The 22,344-nt window shown below is 45.7% G+C and overlaps 4 protein-coding genes across 4 annotated transcripts; 2 read left to right on the plus strand and 2 right to left on the minus strand.

Moving 5' to 3' along the window:
- The first annotated feature begins 590 nt into the window (after window positions 1-590).
- zgc:101716 (uncharacterized protein LOC492784 homolog) lies at window positions 591-3,009 on the plus strand. The gene is made up of 6 exons (XM_047036348.1): window positions 591-791; window positions 1,146-1,247; window positions 1,512-1,655; window positions 1,749-2,089; window positions 2,225-2,357; window positions 2,464-3,009. The coding sequence occupies exons 1-6, from the start codon at window positions 687-689 to the stop codon at window positions 2,647-2,649; spliced, it is 1,011 nt and encodes a 336-aa protein (XP_046892304.1). The 5' UTR covers window positions 591-686; the 3' UTR covers window positions 2,650-3,009.
- A 2,209-nt stretch (window positions 3,010-5,218) lies between these two features.
- Window positions 5,219-7,440, minus strand: LOC124476259 (protein FAM83A). The gene is made up of 4 exons (XM_047033237.1): window positions 6,529-7,440; window positions 6,270-6,434; window positions 5,990-6,114; window positions 5,219-5,750 (listed from the first exon to the last, which is right to left on the minus strand). The coding sequence occupies exons 1-4, from the start codon at window positions 7,108-7,110 to the stop codon at window positions 5,219-5,221; spliced, it is 1,404 nt and encodes a 467-aa protein (XP_046889193.1). The 5' UTR covers window positions 7,111-7,440.
- A 333-nt stretch (window positions 7,441-7,773) lies between these two features.
- tbc1d31 (TBC1 domain family, member 31) lies at window positions 7,774-17,086 on the minus strand. Its single transcript, XM_047027982.1, has 22 exons — window positions 16,677-17,086; window positions 16,312-16,458; window positions 16,091-16,206; window positions 15,746-15,924; window positions 15,453-15,604; window positions 14,917-15,076; window positions 14,232-14,432; window positions 13,913-14,083; window positions 13,614-13,693; window positions 13,324-13,470; window positions 12,985-13,118; window positions 12,625-12,758; window positions 12,180-12,359; window positions 11,840-12,072; window positions 11,385-11,537; window positions 10,515-10,650; window positions 10,202-10,294; window positions 9,856-10,002; window positions 9,290-9,484; window positions 9,017-9,170; window positions 8,390-8,554; window positions 7,774-8,262 (listed from the first exon to the last, which is right to left on the minus strand). The coding sequence occupies exons 1-22, from the start codon at window positions 16,748-16,750 to the stop codon at window positions 8,126-8,128; spliced, it is 3,288 nt and encodes a 1,095-aa protein (XP_046883938.1). The 5' UTR covers window positions 16,751-17,086; the 3' UTR covers window positions 7,774-8,125.
- Window positions 17,087-17,398: 312 nt separating this feature from the next.
- derl1 (derlin 1) lies at window positions 17,399-21,855 on the plus strand. The gene is made up of 8 exons (XM_047028012.1): window positions 17,399-17,776; window positions 18,816-18,927; window positions 19,123-19,187; window positions 19,886-19,912; window positions 20,137-20,232; window positions 20,372-20,424; window positions 20,678-20,788; window positions 21,206-21,855. The coding sequence occupies exons 1-8, from the start codon at window positions 17,624-17,626 to the stop codon at window positions 21,387-21,389; spliced, it is 801 nt and encodes a 266-aa protein (XP_046883968.1). The 5' UTR covers window positions 17,399-17,623; the 3' UTR covers window positions 21,390-21,855.
- The last annotated feature ends 489 nt before the right edge of the window (window positions 21,856-22,344 follow it).

Consider the following 22,344-nt stretch of genomic DNA (forward strand, 5'->3'; position numbering starts at 1 on the left):
GTCCTCTTTGCAATTTTTGCAATTGTTCTGTATTTACAAGGAATTCTTTAGTAGTGAGCCGAAGTTGAATACAAAAATGACTTTTAAGAATGTGTCTGACCAGAACTTCAAACATTACAGACTGCACAGTTACTTTTCCCTCTCTATTTAATTGGAGTTCTAACTACAGATTGGATAATGCATTTCTTTTCTCAGCTTTATTTATTTATAGTAAAGACTTTGTTTCAGAAAATATTTTGTCACAATGTTAAGTTTCTTAATTGTGTCAAGATTTGAGGAAAACGTGAAAGATGGTTGCAAACTTTGAAATATAAACCACGGAGATATGTTACTGTGGAGCTTTGAAAAACACTATTGGAATCAGCTTTATCCCATGAGATAGACTTTGTACAATGCATTTCTTAAGTCTGAATCTTTGGTTAGACAAAATTTATATTTTATACTTGTTTGAGGACAAAATAAAGTGCATTTCGATTAAAATACATTCATGCATTGGTCGTCATTTGTAAACATTCTGAAACCTCTCGTCTAAGACCGGAACGTAGGTTTATCCGGAACTAACGTTTACAACCCTTTTGTGTGCTATCGTAATGCAGAAATGGTACACATCTAAAATCAACACATTAGTATAACTCTATGGTTTAGGGCAGCTGGCTGGGATATAATATAGTTTTTCATACAGCAAAATGGATATATTTGGGAGTACCTTTGACGATTCAATGTTCGAAGAAGCAAGAGACAAAGCCACTGTTCCTCTTTCTTCCTACAAGGCAAAGTTCTGTGCGGCAGAGGTATGAATCTAGAAACACCAGGGCCAGCTATCTAGCTGTCTCTCTCTGCTAACACTTTTACCTTAACCAGGGCCAGCTATCTAGCTGTCTCTTTCTGCTAATACTTTTACCTTAACTTGCTATATCAAAACACTGAGTCATAGGTGCATTCGACTTCATGCAGCGCCGGCGTCGCCTGTAACCGCCTGCAGCCCGGCTGACGAAGCAGCCAATAGCAGTCTCAGCTTCAAGGCAGCTGCCTGCAGGCGCCGCCGGTGCTGCATGAAGTCGAATACACCAAATGATTGAATGCTGGAAGTCTAGCAAAATATTTATATAACGTTTAACGATCAGTTTTGTGTTCCTCCCCCCCAGTGGTTTTGTGAGACAGATGCTACTGATACAGATGACTTGTTGGACAGGCAAAAAGTGTTCAAATTTCGGGCTGATTTGGAGTTTAGGAAAGGAAACTACCAGGTACAGTAGCTAATGGCTAATTCAATCAGTCAATCAATACCTTTAATTGTCATTGCTAATAACTGCACAACGAAATTCAGTGCCTCGCAGTCTCAGTGGTACACGCAGACATGGGAAAATGCTATATACAACAGATATAGACAAAGGACCTAAAATATTTTTTTAAATATATAAAATCTCTATAGTAAAGTGACTTTGCATCATTGGCTTTGTTGCCATACTGATTTTACTGTCATTCCACTATCTTTTCTGTTTGTTTTTTAGAAAGCGTTAAACGACTACACCAGCTGCCTTGCATTGGTACCAGAGGGTAATCTAACCATCAAACGAGATGTGTTGGAGGCCATGGCGCGATGCCTGTCTCACATTGGACATATGGAACAGGCACTAGAGACTGTAGAGCAACTGGTAAGAACAATTGTGATAAGCAAGGAATTTTCCAGTTGTGTAACTCATTGGTCTCTTAAATAATCTCAAATTGACCTGTGTTACCCCTTGCAGAGTAAAGAAGCCACAAACACGTGTCACCTGACATGCATCCTACTTCTGAAGGTGAACATCTACCAGTATTGCAGAGACCTTGGAAACAAGATAATTGCTCTTCAGCTGCTCTGCTGTCTCCACCCCTACAATCAGTGGCACTGGACTGCTCTCGCGGACTGCTACATCAGCCAGTTGGAGTCACTGAGTTCTCAGGCCCCAGGCTTGAGCTTTCTGTCACAGGAAAATACACTGGACATGATAGGGCAGCAGCAAGTGATTCGGTTGTACCCTACAGCACCAGAGAGGGAGGACAGAGACAGTGTCTGGCTGAAGGCCTGCATGTGTTTGCTTAGAGCAGGGTAAATGCATACTCTGATAGACGTGAACCACATCTCCTACCTCCCACATGTTGGCAGACATTGTCTTCGACAAGGACAAAGACAAGGAAGCTTTTCTTGCTCAAAGTGTGTGTGTGTGCGTGTGCGCGTGTTTAGGCTGCTCCTGAGGATCTTGAGGAACCAGCAGTCGTCCTTCGTGCTGCAGAGCAGTGAGAAAGCCCTCCAGAGGACAGAAGAGGCACTGCAGCACCTGCATCCAACAGAGAGGACTTTACAGCTCGTCACTGAGGTCAGAAATTGAGACAAAACTTAGCGGCATTTTGTGTTCTTGTGTGTGCTTTACCACTGTGCTGGGGGAGTTCAGGCCATAAATGGCCTCCATGCTTTGCCTGCAGGTGATGGGAGAGGATCTGGTCCCAGAGAAGATGCGAGAGGAAAACCAGGATGGGGAGAGTCTAGACAACATTAGTTTGAAGAACTTTGAAGACAGGTGGTGGAACAGGCTGCTGCAGACTGGACTGCTGGGTCCAGATGGAGGAAAACTGACCACAGAAAAGACTGAAAGTGTATCAGAAACTTGACATTTTTTTTTCGAAAAATATATGTTTTGCATACCTCTCAAGCCAACACAATGGGACTTCAATATGCCAGATGGAAGGTCAACTGCTAAACCAGTATTGTAAAAACTCATACCTGGGAGTTAAATATCATTGGTTTGCAACAGAACAAATGACATTTGTACCCTGCTCTGCATTGTAGCCCTTTTAAGAACATTTGGCTGGCATTTTTGCAACACTATATTATCTAGAATTACTGGCAGGGTCACTCAGATGCAGGCCGCAGCTTCCTGAAGCCTACCATGTCTGGACGTTGCAGTGTGATCCGGAAATGTCACCAACTTGAAACAGACATGAATAAAGAGAAAGCCCTGAGTCATCTTTAAATGTGATTGCACATAACATTTTGTGTCACACAATTGTACTTTTGTCTCGTCTACAATGTAGACGTTCTGTGAAGCATTTAAAAATGTAGTGAATATAACGTTTACGCATTTAGCAGACGCTTTTATCCAAAGCGACGTCCAAGAGAGAGCTTTACAAAAGAGCATAGGTCACTGATCATAACGAGGTAGCCCCAAACATTGCAAACAGTCAGAACATCAAGCACACATTGTGAAAAACCAAATAAGTGCCAAAGGGAATAACCATTAGAGCATGTAGTTAAACAAGTTACAATTAAATAACATGAAACCCAAAAAGTGCAAAAGGGTACCTGTAGAAGAACAATCAACAGTAAAATATTTCACAGCGAGTACAAAGGTTTAAATCCGTTAAAACAACAAGAGCAACAAGTCTCTCAATAAGAGTCATTGTGAACCTGGAGGAAACTAACATCAGGTCCAGCCAAGCATTCCTAAGTGCTGTTGTACTCCCGGAACAAGTCTGTCTTGAGCCTTTTCTTGAAGGTGGGGAGATAGTCTGTGTTTTGGTGGAGGTGGGGAGCTGATTCCACCATTGGGGGGCCAGACAGGAGAAGCGCTTGTGTTGGGACCGGGCGCTCTTGAGCGGTGGGACCACCAGACGGTTGTCAGAAGAAGACCGTAGGTGGCGGGTGGGGGTGGAAGGCTGGAGGAGAGACTTGATGTAGTCGGGTGCAGTCCTGTTCACCACTTGGAAGGTCAGTACCAGAGTCTTGAATCTGATATGGGCCGTGATGGGAAGCCAGTGGAGGGAGATTAAGAGCGGGGTAACATGGGAGCGTCTGGGTACATAATATCACTTCCATTATGTGGACTTGACTTTGTATGTGACGTATGACATGTTTTGGTCTTTCACCAATACAGTATTTCTGAAAATACATAAAAGTCAATAGCCGTTGATTATTACCTTTTTCATGATTGATTTTATTTATTCAACCAGGAAGGGCTCATTGAGATATACTCTCAATATCTCTTTCCAGAGCGTCCTGGCCAAAATACACAGCACCAAGTCATTACACCATTACAACATGAAAAAGAACAAGGAATCTAGTCAAATAATAACATAGTCCCTGGACTATAAAATCATTGGCAAATTATAAAACAAATATTAAAACATTTACAGGTCAAGGAATAACTTCAAAATCCTTCATAAATTATAAAAAAACGCTAATCTGGAAAAGTTCCTCCAGTTTAAAACTAATTTGGAAGAAGTTCCAAGCTAATAGAGCAGTACATAGAAGCCCTTTTACCAAATCCAATTCTGAAATGGTTGTTGGCCAGTCAAAACTGGCAGGTCAAAAGCTGAAACGACAGTTGACAGGATAACTTGCTGCAGACGACGTGTGTATGCTTCAAAAAGTATTAAAACACAGAATGGCTTTATACATAAAAGTATACCAGTGAGTGAGTTTACAGGGGAATAGAGGTGCCCAGCCAACCCTATAATAGGAAGTGCAGTGGTGCGTAAGTGTTATGCAGTTTTAAATAAATCTCAGCGCTCCATGATTAAGGATGTTGATTGTCAACCTCAGACATTGAGTTGAAGCAGTGAACCTCCACGTCATCTTGTCACTTGTGCACATCATAAAAGTAATTTCTCATTATTTTGAACAAATTGTCAATGCTCTGGTATAATCATGCACATTATGTAATTGTTTTTGTTGCTCCTGACGTTGGTCAAAACATATCAAACTAGTTTTCTACTGAATAGTCTAACACCCCAAAACATCTGAGCATTTGCATAAGTCATTACCTGCCAAATGGTTGAACCAGTTGTCCTAATTGTAATTCCCCATACAGTGCTGACTGAACAGTTCTGCAGTTCCAGTTAAGGGGTCTTTCCACTGCTTACAGTTCTACTCTTTTGTATGTTTTTCCTTTGTGCTATGCAGTGCTGTATAACAGTCTAATATTTTTTCTGTATCACAATGACCTGGTGAACAAATTACAGTACAAACAGGAAAAGCATAAATGTGAATCCTGTCCAATCTCTTGCAATCTCCTACATACATTAACCATTAAAGTTTTGTATAAAATGTCAAAGGAACTGATGGTCATTTCGGAAAGGCCTCAGAAAATCTCTGCAGAAAACACAAGTTGACAAAAGGCAGATTTTTCGACGACATTCATATATGTGAATCTAAGTGAAATTTTGCCCAGTCACTATGGAGTTATTCAGATGACTTATGTGTGAACCACAGATTGGTCATGAGCAGATGGTGCCTATATATCAAGCCCACTGTCCCTCCTAGAGGTCTGGCATTGCTGTTTGGGAAATGCCAGGGTAAGTATCCAGCACTGAGATCACGAGAGAAAACTCTCTGGTGCGCCATGGGCCTGTTGATGTTGCTGTGCCTCTGGGGCATCCATTGGAGCCCTTGGGGGGCCATGTACACCCGCTGGTTCCCCAGGCCCAGGGAAGCTGGCTGGACGTCTGGCTGGGGAAGGTGGGGGCTGGGCTGGGCTGGGGGAGCTGCTTGTTCCAGCTGGGTAAGGTCGGTTTGAGTGAATGTAGACGTTGGTTGTTTCTCTTGGAGATGGAGGACAGATAGAGGAAGTTTTGACTGACCGATAACATGGAGACCTGGTATAGGTTGGGAACAAGCGTAGAGTCGTGTGAATTCCTGGTGGAAGGGTTGGACTGCACTGCCCTTGAAGAAGGCAGCCAGGTTCCTGTGGACCTGCCAGGAAAGCCAGGTGAAACTGCAAGAGGAGGTACCAGGAAAAAGAGGATATCAGTTTTAAAAGGCAGACAAACAAGGTAAACCGGTAAACGAGCATTGTTACCATTGTAACTGATCATCATTTTTACAAAAGCCAAAAATATGCTACCATAGTACCAAGTTAAATACTTATTCCATTACATAAATCAAATACCTATCATTGTTAATATTACTGGGGGCCAGTCATTCCTTTTCCAAGGTATGTGGCAGCAGACATACCTGTATGATCCAGCCAGCACCTCGATGCTGTCTAAGATGATGAACTTCTCTTTGATCTGACCAGTCACTATCCTGCCAGACTTTGAACAGTAGGTCTCCCCTCGCACACTGCGAACAGACATATTCTGCGGGAAGAACAGAGACTTTCTGAGAATCCACATGAGCTAAAGCACTAGCGATAGCTAGAAAGCACTGCCTGTTTGGGAATGCTATGAAAATGATCTTCAACCACGTCCAGTGCACAATGTTGTATCAATGAAGTCTGTTTAGTGTGGCTCACAGTAAGATGGGTGCAACTGATGTGGAGATCCCCACACATGTTCTCAAACAGGGCCACGTTGAGATGGTCCAGGAGGAGATGGACCGACACGCCGCGCTTCATCGCTTCCAGAATGTCACAGAACACCTCCACATCAGTGAAGGTGTCCATAACTATTGCAACCTCCTGACACACACAAACATTTTATTAATGCAATTTTTTGTGGTGGAAAGATTATGCAGACACACCCAAACACACGCATACTTCTGATTCCTCCTACCTTGGTGGATTTGCTGATGAACTCCCTGACTAAGTCTTTCATGCTGGTAGCTCTGTCTGACTGGAAGCAGACCTCCACACTGGGTGTGCCCTGTAGGTGGTGGTCAAATCTTGCCTGCCAGCTATCTTCCAGTGTGGGGACGGTCCTCTCAGACACAAGGGGGCAGCAGCTCTGGTCATCAGACTGCAAGAACTCGGAGGGTGTCGACCCTACGCCATCTCCTCCTTCCTCCTCTGCTTCACAAACGCCGCAGCTCTGATCCCTGGCGCTCTCCAAAATGTACCGCTTCTCCTCAGAAGACAGGAAGTCCACCTCTCCTTCTCTGGCCAGCACTTCCTGGTAGGCCTGCCGGCCTTGGTCGAGGAGGGCATCGGTGGCCAAACGGATGTTCTCGTTGTGGCTGAGATCTAGCAGGGCCACCGGGGAGGTGGGGCTCCTGATGTCCAGGAGACGCCCTCTCACCTTACCCAAAGGCTTGGACCTCCGGTACGACAGCATAGACAGGCCGTTGTTCTGCAGGATCCAGAGTGGCAATGTTGCCGTTTCTCCACCTGTGAGAGGAGCAGCCACGCACACACGCATCACATCTCCAACCGTCACCACCCCTTCTGTGCCCCGGAGCTTTCGGCTGAGGTGTGTAGAAGTGTGTCAGACAGGTGGCGACAGCGTGTTTTGAACATGTGAGCTTTGAAGAGAGATAAGCATTGCTTGGTAGTTGTTCTGACACCTCCCTACCTGGAGGGGTGTAGGAGGGGCCGGGCAGCGGACAGTGATTGACAGGTGTGAGCATGGCTGTCACATCCCCTCAGTGAAACCTAACCGTTCACCTGATAGGCTGTCACCTGTCAGTGTGCAGCCATCACTCACCACTCCCGCCCTCCCAACTCCTGTATGAATACTAAACATCCAACCTTCCCCGTCTCCGACATGGAACCTCCCCTTTCCTCATGAGCGGATAGATGAATGCCGCCCTACACAGCTGTTACCAATCTAGGCATGCCAGATCAGTGATTTCTTGAAGGAGGAGAGGAAGGGAGCATGCATGTTGAGACTATTCACTCAGCCCTCGTACGTTCTTGTCCAGCTGTAGTGGTGTAACGTGTGTGCATCTGAGAACAGGTTCTGCTGCCTGTAAACCCAGGAGGAGATACATGATATCCGTCACCGCAACACTCCAAAATTCCCCCTCTCTACCGTAGGTACTGGTAAGGATTTGAAATTGAAACGTGAGAAAATCATTCACACATCATCCATGACTCAATGTTATTGATTCATTTTTATCCAATATTTAAAAAAACGAATACATAATAAAAGCACACAGGAGAGATTCAACAAATGCACTGCCATTTTGTGGGATCTGGGTGTTAGTACAGCTGGTTGGAAATTTTGATTTGTGGTTTCCCCTCTCGCTTCACCACAGTGAACACCTGGGCTGTGAGGGAGTTGGTCTCCACGCTGAAAGTGAGACTATGCATTCCCAGTCATGTCTCCTTTAAAAAACACAAAAACATACAGTCTCTCTTTCAAGTCTAGCTATAGAAATGTCCCCAGCTCCGGCCAGGGGAGGGGGGAGGGTGGTGCAGAGGGTGTGTGGTCATTAGGAGATGGGGGACAGAGAGGCGGACGAGAGCGTCCTCTTGGCACGGGCTGCCAGCTTGAGGCGCAGGTCCAGGATGTCCTGCATCATCTCCCTCTCCCTGGTGTCCAGCTGTTCTCTGCCTCGGTCCAGAGAAACTTGACACACACACACACAGAATAAAAGGAATGAGTCAGCAAAGGAGATTACACCTGTGAGCCTTTGAGTTTATTTGTTTGTTTTTGTGTGTGTTTGTAAGCATCTTGCCGAAGCATCCGTACTCACAGCTGGTGGAGTCGTCGGAGGCGGACTGGTTGTTGAGACACACGGGGGAGCCGTCTATCTGGGCGGGGGCCAGGGCGGAGGTGAAGGCTGCAGCAGCTATCTCTGGTCTGGGAGGCAGCCCTCTGGTGGAGCAGGGCGACGTCGCTCTCTTCTCCCTCTGTCCGTCTGACACACACACACACCTCTGTCAGTTACCATACACCACATCTACCAACATCCACCTGGCCCTGCCAGGCAGAGTCCACCCCCAGCTGGCCCGCCTCGGCCAGGGACTCCTCCAGCACCTGAGGGGTGGGGGGAGTTAGAGGAGACGGCTGAGTGAACAATAATTAGGGGAGCTGTGTTGAGCTGTCATACTCTGAGTCTCTCTTATTTTGTATTACGCCCCCCCCCCACCCATTTTTCAGCTGTATCTATATGGTTTGTAGATCATTTACACAAAACATTTAATTCACTTCAGCTTGAAGTATTGATTGTCATGGTTAGAATGAAAATAAAAGGTACAAATGAGAAGGAATTGTGTGAGAATGTGTGTTGTGGCATGGGTACACGCATAAAAGGTTTTTGGGAGCCCAGAGAATGTGAATTGTGTGTTCATTGTGTGTGACACAGACAGTGTATACGCACCTAGTGTGTGTTGCTGGCTGCTCCGGAGGTTGTTCAGGTGCTGCTGTGTCTCCAGTCTGTCCTGGCTGAGCTGCTGTGTCCTCTGAGCCTCGGCTACGCAGCCCGCTTGTCTGTCCTGCTGCAGCTGGCCCTGCAAACACACCACCTCCTCCCACTGAGGCACGCACGCCAGGCATGCACACACTGGGTTTATATTTGCTCAAGAGATGATGACATTTCTGTCTTCCCTCAGTATTTCTCCTTCCCCATCCCCTCTCCCTCCTCCTCTCCTACCTTCCTGCCCTCCGTGTCCCTCAGGGTGTGGAGGAGCTGTTCCTCCCGGACGCGGGCCTCCCTGTGCAGCCTAGCCAACCGCTCGTACCTCCTCCCCTGCTCCTCCTCTGCCCACCCCAGGCGCTGCGCCACCTGGCCCTGCCAGGCAGAGTCCACCCCCAGCTGGCCCGCCTCGGCCAGGGACTCCTCCAGCACCTGAGGGGTGGGGGGAGTTAGAGGAGACGGCTGAGTGAACAATAATTAGGGGAGCTGTGTTGAGCTCTCATACTGAGTCTCTCTTATTTTGTATTTATGCCCCCCCCCCATTTTTCAGCTGTATCTATATGGTTTGTAGATCATTTACACAAAACATTTAATTCACTTCAGCTTGAAGTATTGATTGTAATGGTTAGAATGAAAATAAAAAGGTACAAATGAGAAGGAATTGTGTGAGAATGTGTGTAGTGTTATGGGTGCGTGTACACGCATACAAGGTTTTTGGGAGCTCAGTGCACCTTGAGGTGAGAGAACGCAGGCGCTCTGTCACGTCTGTTTCGGCCGTGTCAGGGTGTGTTAGCATGACTCACTCTTCTCGTGGCCGGGCCCAGCTCTGTGTCATCGTCTAGGCTCAGGAGCCGCTGCTGGGCAGCCGCCTCCAGCTCAGCCCTCCTGGTCCTAGTGTCCACCTCCACCCTGACCTCCTCGCTCACACGCTCCTGCTCCCTGGCCAGGCGCTGGAGGACAAGGACACTCCATTCACTTCACATTACAGTCCATACAACACAACTTGACTGAAAAGTAAACAGTACACGCTGACTGAACGATAGACTATAATGAGTGTTTCTCTCCCTCCGATCTAAATGTGCTTAGTTTTGCGTTGAGAAGCTGTATGGATGGAGCTGTGCAGGAGCAGTGTTCTCCAGGCTGGTCCACCTGTTCCAGCAGCTTCCTCTGAGCCTCCAGCTCCATCTGCCTCACTTCCAGATCCTGCACGGCCGCCGCAGTCTCCTGGTCCCGCAGGTCCATCTGCACACACACACACACACACACGTTATATTCGGTAGTACACCCCCGCAGACAATACCTGCATGCATACACAAACACAACATCACAAATGTATAACACACACTAACACCCACGCACACAGAAATCATTTACTCTTCACACTAGAACTCAATAAGAGCGTTGCTGCTAGGGCAGAGTGAGGGAGCGTCAACAGCAGGTTGCGTGAGAGGGCTTTCCAGACCTTTCTCTGGATGTCGTGGTCCAGTCTGTGCAGCTGGCTGGTTCTCTGGTCCTGTGTGTGTTTCAGGAAGCGCGTCCTGGCAGCATCCAACAGCTGCAGCTCTTTCACCTTCAGCTCTCTCTTCATAGCTGCTACCCTGCACACACACGTATCAGAATTGGACTAATCTGTCCCTCTCTATGTATTTTTTGTATCTGTGCTTCTATATCGGCGGCTTGTGTATGTACATCATTTGTGTGTGTCGTACATCTGTTTTTACATATGTGAGTGTGTTTTTTTGTGTACAGTATTTTAGATAAGCATATTTTAGATCCACTTTCATGCACGGGTGTAAATATGTCCTGGGGTTGTCCCAATACCAACATTAGGACTTGGATACTGCTGCCATTGAAAGTATCAAGGTACTGGACACTAATGATTTCACGAAAAAGGGGGCAATTTGACCATGTAATAGTCGGCTATTTTCAATTGGAACCTCTCTGTGGCCAGTGCTAATCGGCGTCTCTCCAGCCCCTCGGTTCTCTCCCACGCCAGCAGCATGTGGGCGTGATGTCACACAGTCCTGCTCGTCTTAAAGACACAGGTCAGCTTTTACCACTACTGTACTACAGCCTGTTTATCTCTAAAAGCCAGTTTAGTACCACAGCTAGTAAATTGTATCTTGACATGGTAACATTTCTTGTTTATCGTGCAACAGTAATATGTCTATAGCTGTGTTTTATTTACGTGTGTATGTCTGCACGCGTATGTGTGTATGTCTGCATTTGTGTGTGTATTTCTGCCTGTGTGTGTGTGCATGTGTGTGTATGTGCATGTCTGCGTGTGTGTGTGTATGTGCATGTCTGCGTGTGTGTGCATGTGTGTGCTGACTTGGTCCTCTGCAGGGTGAGCCTGGCCTCCTCCTCCTCCAGGATCCTCCTGCGCTGCTCCTCAGCCTGCTGCAGCAGCTCCTGCTGGCTGTACCACGCCTCCTCCTCCGCCCGCCGACGCACCGTCTCCACCCGCAGCTGCTGCAGCGCCTGCCTGCACGCACACACACACACACGTACATGCACCCAAGCACATACACGAACACACGTATACACAAACATATGCACGCATTCGCACACACATGCACACACAAACTATTTAAACCTGGAGATAGTCAACTACAGCGACACAACAATGCAGCAAGAAGCTACTTATACTGCACTTCAGTCGGCTAACAGGGAGCAAAAACTGGACCGGTTCACACATATTCATTGCTAACCAGCCACACCTGACTTGTTTTTGAAAAAAAATAATAATAATGGCGGACGTCTTTATGGCTTCTCCAGTGTCCTCACCTCTCCCTGAGGTAGTCCAGCTCCTGCTCCCGAATCCTCTGGCGTTCCTGGGATTGGTACTCCACCACGCAGGAGGGGTACTTGTTGAAAACGGGGTACTGGCCCCGGGTCAAGGGCTCTGCGTCGGCCAGCAGGCCCCTGGGGTGGAGCTCCGCCGGGGTGCTGTCCATTAGCCGGTACGCCTCCTTCACCATGGAGACCAGGTCCAGGTTGTTACGGTGGTGGAAGAAATACTGGAGGGGGGGGAGGGGTCAAGTTAGTACAGGAGTTAGGAGGGACAGACCTAATGTTTTTCTTTGTCTTTAAAATGAATACGGCTGGGGAGGGGGCGGGGTCCAACCTCAAAGTCCTCCTTGCGGGAGCAGAGGAGGAGGGGTGCCCTGCAGCTGGTGACGTAGGCCACTGCGGCCATGAGCAGGAAAGAGGGGTGGTTGGAGAACATGTTGTCAAACAGGCGCAGCCACTCGTCTCGTGTGAGCACCTCGGAGAACAGGGTCTCCAGCAGGGGCCATATGTACAGCTGGTGTGGGGGTGGAGGAGGTGGGGGCAGGGAGAAGTAGATGGAACATGGGAAAAATATAAAATGTTATCTACGTATCCTCTCTGTAATGCTGCTGGCTTCAACTTTATTTTCTATATTATAACTGCGCAATAAACACAAACTCCAATAAGCTACTTTCCATGCATAACATGCGTTGTTCACATTCATCATTGACAGGAGAAAAGACTTAAAATATATATACAGAATGACACTGTCAAATCTAAAAAGATGTTCAGTTCAGTACCTGTGAGGTCACCCCACAGTCTATGAAGTGCTGCAGGAGCTCCTTGTCGTGGTGTGCCAGGACGTTTTCGGCCATGCTCAGCACGTTTAAGGGCGGGTTTGGGAAGTACTCAAACCAATGTTGGCACCAGTTCACTGCAACAAAGGAGAGGACATAAACTTTCTTTATGTGATAGCCATTGGGCTGGGTTTCAATCGAGGAAGTTTGACTGCTTTTAACAAATCTGACAGGGTAGGTGTACAGGGTAGGAGCGATGGAATGGAACACAGCCCAGCAAAGAATACAACAGCTTTCCAGTAGGATGCACAAGTCATTCAATCTATATGAACGTCAGTATATCAACTTATGTGCTATATGTACCTATAACGGTGGCGACCACCTCGAAGCAAACCAGTGGATTATTCTGGAAGAGCTTGACGAAGGGGAAGGCCACCAGAGGAAGGTAGTCTGTCTCACCAAAGATGGCCGACCAGTGAGCCAGGGCAGAGAGGACCCTGCGCAAACAGAGGACAGGCGACGACCGAGGGTGAAACACACATTCAACGATTTCACGAATCGAATATTCAAATGACTTTCATATCAGGGAGAAGATGACACTCGGTTTTGAGGTGGCAAACGCGTGCCTGACACTATGTAAATGCACAACAGTGCAATCGGGTTCGATCCGATCCAGCCTGGCATCAACCGTCCAGCACAGACCTCTGGAGTCCTCGCTGCAGCTTGTGGCTCTTGATGGGGTAGCGCTCCTGCAGGCTGGCGTAGGCTGGGTGGAGGCCCTTGTCCGTCAGGCTGCTGAAGGCCGCGTGGTTCTCCGGCAGACGCAGCAAAGAGCGCCACACAAACATGCTGTTGGGGGGGTGAGTCTCAAATTTACAAAAGATCCAATAACGGGGGAACCGTGATTGGAAATTGGAACTGTACGTGTCAGCGACCGTGATAATCTTCCCCATGTCCATGTTGGCGGTGACGTCTCTGTGGCTGTGACTCACCGGTATTTGGCAGGATACTCTCCAAAGGCCTTCAGTAGAGCTACCAGCCTTTTCTTGTTCAAACCGTCGGGCAGGTCGTTCTGGACAAAACCAAACCAAACCAGTTCACTAAGGTTCGGATTGAAAATGGAATTCTATTAAAACTAGGCCTATTAATAGTTTTTGTGATATCTCTTAAATCAAAACTATTGGATGTGCCAGGTGTATATAGAATCCTACTGCCATCTGTCTAATATGTGGGGTACTGCGGTGCCCAGATGCAGAAAGCTGCGCTGAGGTGGCGGAACAACATCCCTCACCTCTTTGTCTTCTGCCATGGAGACAGCTGGAGGTCTGAGCCCTCTGGTCTGCACCCTCCGTCCCGATGTCTTTGCTGGTCTCTGGACCTTCTCAGACTTCACCTTAACCCACAGAGCCGACTGTTCCTCACTGTCCCCTCCAATCACAGCCTTCACCAGGGGTGGGGGTGGCTTGGGGAGGGGCAGAAAGCAGGTGTGTATATAAAGGCATATAAAGGCAGATATGTATTAAGATACTGTGTTGTTGTTCTACTGTTTGTTACACAAAAGCCAGCATTCTGCAGGTACTGAGGGGTTTTTAGAACCTGGGAATGGCTACCTTGTTGAGGTCCTGGGTGAGGCCCTGAACGCTGTAGATGTTCAGGCTGCCGTCGTCCATGACAGCGACCACGTTACGCCCGCTGGGGCTGAGCGCCACCGAGGTGATGGCGTTCTCGTGGGAGCCGATGTCAAACAGGAGCTTGCATGTCTGAGTGTTGATGAAGCGCATGATGCCGTCCTGGCTCAACACACCCAGGGTCTGAGCAACACCACAACACAACCAAACAGGCGCAATGAGTTAGCTCGATAGTTCGTTGTCAAATAAATTTGCATAACTGTATAGAAAGAACAATGGAATTCTTGCTTGCAAGGAGGTTAACTATGATAAATTATATAATAATAAAAGTGGGATCACTATTCAATTAATAATATACTCAGAACATGCTAAACGAAAGCAAATGAAAAATGATAACACCAACTAGTATGTGCATCTTTATCTCTTCTTTAACATAAACCTAAGCTCTTACCGTCCTAGTCTACAGACATATTTTCAATATGCATGATATTTTATCTTAATTTTGACTTTCCAAAAGGGAAATGTATCTCATATGCTGTTTTGGTGTAAATCAACAGCAGTATAGTGTGAAGAGACACAAGAAAATGAGTAATCTCCTGATATCTCTCCAAACGTCATTATCACACATATCAGAAGATCTAGAAGTTCCCCTTATCCTGCCCAGTACCTGGCTGGTGCCGCCATCCAAACTGTCATGGAGGAACTCCAGCTGTCTCACGGTGCGGACCTTGGGGGGCATCTGGACAACCCTGAGGAGCTGCCTGCTCTCCAGACACCACAGGTGCAGGAGGTTGGACCGCCCCCCTGCAGCCAGAGTCTTACCGTCACTGCAAACACACACCAGAGGTCCACACACACACACACACACACACACACAGTATAGTAGAGATATTCAGATATCATTTGAATTGACATAACCGAGAGATGTGCAAAAAGTTCAAAGTGACCTGGGCATCAGTTAAATCTATTTTTGCAACAATAAAATAACGGGTATATTTGTAATAAATATATGTAAATGTGGATCTTTGGTAAATGTCAATTTACATTTTGAAACACATCTGTATTTTATCATAATGACCAATGTTTTAAAACAGCCAGTTTTAATAAAAAAAATGTATATACAATTTTTCTTTGTTTTACACACAGACATACACCCGAAAAACGAGTTAAATCTTGGCTCCTGTAACTGAACCTCGGACCCACCTTGTGACAGAGAAGGCCTTGTAGTGGAGCCTGGGCCCCTGGTCTGGGACAGGCAGCTGGTATTTACAGGACAGCGTGTCGCTCTCCCAGGCAAAGATGGAGTCATCACTGAAGCAGCTCAAAATGGTGTTACTCAGAGGAAGGAAAAACACCTGAACACACACAAACAAACACACACAAGGCCAAGCATCAGCATTACTATTTGAACCGTTCCATTCCACCAAGCGAGACCCCAAATCTCACTCAAGTGACTGTCTTGTGTCTTCAGGCCAGCCTTCTGTGAAGGAGCTCACCCTCTGCATGGCCACAGACTGGCGGACGTTGAGCTTTCTCTTCCTCTGGAAGGTGTCTAGGTCCCAGAGTTGAGCAGCGTCGGCCGACGTGGTGATGGCGTAGCGGCCAGACCCGTGGACAGACAGGTGGGACACCGCCCCCTCGTGGCCTCGCATCCAGCTCACTAGCTGCATGGTGTCTGGCAGGGACAAGACACCACACCCTTCACAATCAGTGCTAGCCATTTTCGGAATTGAACAAATAACAGATGTCAGAAATGAGAATCAGCAGAGTTTCATAAAAAAAATCTTAACACACCAGCCAGTACCAATAAATAGTCAGTAAAGTTTCAGCAATATTACTACCTTTGTCAAAGCACTTGATGGAGTAATCTGCAAGAGCAACCAAGTATTCTGTTGTCCTGCGCAGGTTGAAGGCCAATGCTGTGCATGCTTGCCCAGTTCTCTGAACAAGTCTAAACCTGGTGGAAAAATATGAGAACATAAAAGAGGCCAGCATCGTTGCAGTTAACCAGTTCAGTAAGAGACAGTACATTCTTTATATCCGAGAAACCAAGTTAAATCACCTGTTTCTGGTGATATCAAACACATATATGTTCCCATGGTGGTCTCCAGCCAGAAATGACTCCCCTGTCGTGTCAAAGGCGACATGTAGAAAGCGCACAGTTTTTGATTGATAAGCAGATGCACTGCGAATCACTGTAACAATAACCCTGAAAAAGTCAAAATAATGATGCATTAAGTTTCAATCCCTGATGATCTTAAGTAACTGTGTAATGTCTTTCTCTATGTAAATTGTTTTAATGTAGTCGCCATCCTCACACTCTGCAAAACAGCTGGAAGTAAGTGATTTGATTGAAAACAAAGGTTAACTATCCACCTAGCAAGGTGTCAACAGCACACGTAAAGATACATATTTTAGCAAGCCCACCCATTGCTAGTTGGTGTTGGTTTACGATGCCACACTTTCCCCTCCTCTTTGGTTCCTATATCTGTCACCTGCATTTTATTTGAGGAGTAAACTTCTTGGAGGGTAAACTGCTACGTTGCAGTCTGACTGAACATTTGTTAGTGTAGAGCTAGCTCGTTAGCTAGCAAACTTTAACTAGCCAGCTTGCTAAACCTATCGTCTGGCGGTAAGTACAGCGCGAAATTTTAAAAATGAACATAGCTACTTATGAACAGTGTGAATAAGTCAAAATGACACAATAATTATTAACCCTTATACGTCTTGGCTATACAAAGTAAAAACTGGTGTATCACATTTAGAGATTTTCTTAGTTTCTAATTAGGTTTTTTAATAGCCAACCATCCACTTGTTCTAGTAGTGATGTCAGTTACTCTTGGTCGCCTGATAGTGGCGTATTGCATGTAAATAGATTGATGCATTGTGGGTATTGAAGTTCATTTATAAACTCAACAACTCCCTCTTAGCTTCTGTCAGTTAGCCCCCGCCGTCCTATAGCTAACTTTGACAGCATTTACATTTGTATCAGTGCTTGCGCTGATAACCACTTGAAACCAATAGGAACTTTTATTAATGCAAAACGTAACATTTATAAATAATAATAGTAGTATTAATTTGTAGTCCTCACTCACCTGTAAGCAAATCATACGCCCCCTTTCCGCCGCTTGCTGTCCGTTCCGTATCTTCGTGGATGCCTATGGGTGGATGATGTGCAAATTTGACAGGAAGTAAGCAAAGCAAGAGCTAGCAATGAGCAGCCACGTCATGTAACCTTAACTAAGGAAGAAAACGCGTAAGCAGAGTGTAGATATCAAAACCAACTATTCATAAACTGACCTATTCGGAGTATTTTCTTTTTTTGGAGGACCTTCATTCGGCTGTGTTTATTTTTGCCGATATCATATGGAAAGATGTCTGACATCGGGGACTGGTTCAAAAGCATACCGTTCATCACCCGGTATTGGTTTGCTGGTTCAATTGCTGTTCCCTTGATAGGGAAATTGGGATTGATCAGTCCTAAGTACCTTGTTTTATGGCCTGAGTATTTCTTTCACAAGTTTCAGGTGAGTGTTGAAGAGGTGGTTAATGTTGTATTTAGTTATCTTTGCGCAGTTAATTAGCTAGCTATTTGCTAGTTAGCAACGCTTGCAGGCCTTGTTGGTCCTGATTTTGAGAGATGTGAATTGTGTCCAATCACAAAGCGAGTATCAAGAACGTGAGGTTGCCCTTCCGGAATGTATGACTCTTCAAAACTCAATCCATCGCTGATGGTATCATGATGATTGTCTCTTCATAAGCAAACTTCAAGCACATTTTTATGTGAATGGCAACGTTATGGTGAAATAAATTAATTGATTTGACTAAGGGTTTGCAACTCAAATTAATAATTCCACCAGATGGTGCCATTTAATCCCGTAACACATACAGCACATTCGAGTATCAACAACTAAATCTATGGTTATAGTTAGATGACAGACAACTGTCAGGCAGTGACTCAATGGCCCATCCACCAGCCAGTGAGATTACACTGAGGCTGCTCTATAAATATACTTGTGTGTGTCTATGTACTGTGTTGTAGTAAGCTCATGTGAACAACTCGTATGCTACAGATGAGATACATGCTAGTCTACTAAACAAACAGGCCAATGTTCAAGACCCCCCCAAAAAGATGGCAACGAAGATTAAATTGTGACACAAACATTGTTTCAATAATCTATTATGTCATACATTTAGTTTATGTGACAGATATGAGCAGCAGACACACTGTAGCTGTTAGAACAGCTTAGTGCCTGGCTAGACATCCCATTCTAGGATCTCACTGTTCATTAATGTTTAAGTCATGTCTGGGCCTAGGTGACATTAGGGAGAGTCTGTGTGCAGTCATTTATAAAACATGGGGAGCTGCAGTAGTCTATACAGACTACATGCCTCTGGCAGTATATGATTTGAACTATGAGTTTAGCATGTTTAGATCTCAAGGCCCTCTCTTGTGCTCTTAATAGGAATGAAAACCAAACTATATTCTTGTTCCCTGGGCTGAATTGTATTTTATCTATAGTAAATGTTGTCTGGTAAAAAAATATTTTTCCCACTTCTGGACAGATATGGAGACCGTTGTCCTCGACACTCTACTTCCCTGTGGGTCCAGGGACTGGCTTTCTCTACCTGGTCAATCTGTACTTCCTCTACCAGTACTCCACTAGACTAGAGACAGGTAAGGTCACACAGTGGCTGGCTGGCTGATAGACTTTTCTTGTTGACTTGTTTGCTGACTATCCAAAAGCCATACTTCCATCAGTTATGTTTACTATGGTGTCTGGATCTTAAATAATCCATGTTGTGCTGCCACTCTGGTAACTGTCTGGTTTGCCATGTAATGGTACAACTGAGTCTTGGTTGCTCTGTCTAGGTGCGTTCGACGGGCGACCAGCTGACTATGTGTTCATGCTGCTCTTCAATTGGATCTGCATTGTTGTATCCTTTCACATATGTACACTGGCCTCCCATCTCACCCGCCTGTGAGATGTATTGCTTTCCAGTGGTACAGTGGTACTCATGAGCTGTTGTTAGATGCCTAGTAAACAGTGGTGACAACAATGACCCCTGGAAGGGACATAATAAAGAGAAAATGTGAATTTCTTGCTTAAAATGGGTTGACTCCAAAATATGCTCTTGGTTCTTGGATAAAATAATACATGATAGATCATTCTCCATCCTAAGTATTCACCTAGTGATTACAATATGAACCAGGCAGTGATTAGAATTAAAAGTAAACATTCTACATGTTCTTCTCAACCCATGCTGCCCAGGCTTATACTGCTGCTGTGGTATTATGTTCCGCAGCCTGGCCAGTGTGCCAGGTTGACTGGCACTGTGCCCGTGGCACAGTGGCATACAATCTCCCTGCACAGTCAAGCACTTAATCTAGGTCATGTGAGGCTCAGCTCACATTAGAGACTGGGTTAAGTCCCACACACACTGCCTCAAGTCTTAGCCTAGCTTTGGTCAAAATGAGGTGTGTGCATTTTAAATAAAATCTCTGTGTGAGCTATGTGCGGTGGTGTGCTACCTATTGATAAATCCCTACAGCAGTGAAATCATCAAGCTCTGTAACACAGATCTAAAAATGTCACTTACTTGAAAGGATGTTGTCCTTGACCCACATGGTGTAGATAACTGGCTTAATGATGGACATGCAGGTAAGCGTCTCCTTCTCCTATCAGAACACTACTGATGAGAATGAAAAGGCTGACTGCAGAACTTTGTGTTCTTCAGCTAGCTATGATATTCCATTCTGTTGCTTTCACTGTTATTAGCTACATCACATCATAGTGCTGTGTGAACTAGCAAAACAGTATAAATCTTAGATTAGATCTTAGATTCTAAGATGGCTGATGTGTTTTGTGTGTGTGTGTTCCTCCAGCTCCTGATGATCCCGCTGATCATGTCTGTGTTGTACGTGTGGGCCCAACTCAACAGAGACATGGTCGTGTCCTTCTGGTTTGGTACACGCTTCAAGGTACAGCAGGCTTTTATAAAATATTCTTTAATGGCAATTTCCTACTGTAAATATAATGTATATATAATTGATGTGTATTTTTTCCTGAATATATATGGATTTCAAATGTTTTCCTCACACAGTATCTCTTGTCCTCTAGGCATGTTATCTACCTTGGGTTATACTGGGCTTTAACTACATAATCGGTGGCTCGTAAGTTTTTCGATTCTCTCATTGGTTTTGGTCGTTATGACAATAGTTTTGTGTGATAAGTGGATGGTCCAAAGACAACAATGGTATCTCTCACTCTGTACATTTATTTTACTGTACATTCATGTCACGACCTTGTGCATTCTCGACTCGCATGTTTTGCCTTCTGAACTGCAGCCTCATTGTGGAAGACAAGCTGCCACCTAGGGGGGAACCAAATGAGTAACCATTGCGTTCTGTTGTGTCATGCTCTCAGGGTTGTCAATGAGTTGATCGGGAACCTGGTGGGCCATCTCTACTTCTTCCTCATGTTCAAATACCCAATGGATCTAGGAGGCCGGTCTTTACTGTCCACACCAGAATTCCTGTAAGTTCCTTAGTATCAACGAACCTCAGTCCCCTTGCTCATACCCTCCAGTTTATCTCCCAATTTCCTGGTCTTTTAAAATATGTGTGTGTTGTCTTCCTAGTCGCCCTACATAGAATCACCTCTCATCTGTAGTTTTGGTCTCTTACAACAGTCTTTAGTCCTACTACTTTACATTGCTGTAGCTTCACCTGTAGTCCTTTACCTCCTATACTTGTGGCCTATAGCTTGAACTCACACACGTTTCCCAGTAGTCCCCATCTAGCTTACAGTCCTATTGATTTAACCACATATCCTAATATCAAATATCTAGCTCTTAGACAATAGCCTCCTACTGTATGTAGAACTATCTTTTGTATCCAGCTCTCTGCTTCCATCCTTTTCTAGAAGTCTCTAAATGTTCCTCTCTGTGTACAGGTACCGCTTCCTCCCCAACAGGAGAGGGGGGGTGTCAGGATTTGGAGCCCCTCCAAGCAGGAGACCTGCTGCCCAGGAGCAACAGGGGGGTGGGGCTGAGGGTGGTGGTGGTGGTGGTGGCGGCGGCGGTGGCGGAAGAGGCCGTCACAACTGGGGCCATGGCTTCCGCCTTGGGGATGACTGAACGGGCAGAGGCGAGTCTCTGGGGCTGTCACCCAACTCTGCAGGTAACAGGACAAAGAGACTGTTGACGCCCAAGTTCTCCTTCCAGAAGACCACTGCTGCGGACCTCCAGATGATGCATAAACAGAAACATGGATTTTATACTCTGGTCTCTCCTCCCCCCTCCTCTTTTCTCCCCCATCCTTTGGACTGGTTCAGAAATGATGTTGCAGCTGCACACAAACCAGCATGTTGTTATTTTGTTCCTGCGCTCTCACAAGATGCCATATCAGATTGCACTGTAATTAACCAGTTGCTCTGTGTGTGTGTGTGTATGTGCAGCCACATTCAGCCTTTATAGAAGATTGCATTGTTTGTTGGGGCATAAGGAGAGCCTATACGCCCATCCCTCCTCCACTTCTGCGTTCACACTCTCACACGTTCTTCTCTGTATAAAAAGGCTCATATAAACTCCATTCATAACCGGTTTCCATTTGTTGACCGTGCTGTTACGGTGTTTGTGTTGCCATGTCATGCCTGATTCTTATATTGTTTGAGTTACGAACACGTTAAATTGATTCTAATACACACAGCATTTTTATTTGCCATCATGCTGGGGTAGAGCATGCCACACAAGTGGTCAGATTGTCCTAGTGCAGCTGTAAATATGGTAGATGGCTGGCTAGAATGTTTGTCAAATAAAACGGCAACACTGGCTAGGATTCCCTCCTTTTCTTTGCACCACAGAAAAGCAACTTAAATGAAACCGTGAGATTTCAATGATGTGTGTGATAAGATACTGAACTGTGAAAAAATATGAATCAACAAGATGCTTGGTCCACCAATATTTTAGATTAGGACGTCATCAGCATCTGTTGTATTGCTATATGCCCCGAGGTTAAGAATGGTACAAACAGATGGACTGTGACCATCGACACTTGAGTTGTCTCAGTTGCATAGCTTATGACTGCTGTCTG

Source organism: Hypomesus transpacificus, chromosome 2 (genome assembly GCF_021917145.1).
Source record: "Hypomesus transpacificus isolate Combined female chromosome 2, fHypTra1, whole genome shotgun sequence".
In the NCBI taxonomy this organism is placed as follows: domain Eukaryota; kingdom Metazoa; phylum Chordata; class Actinopteri; order Osmeriformes; family Osmeridae; genus Hypomesus; species Hypomesus transpacificus.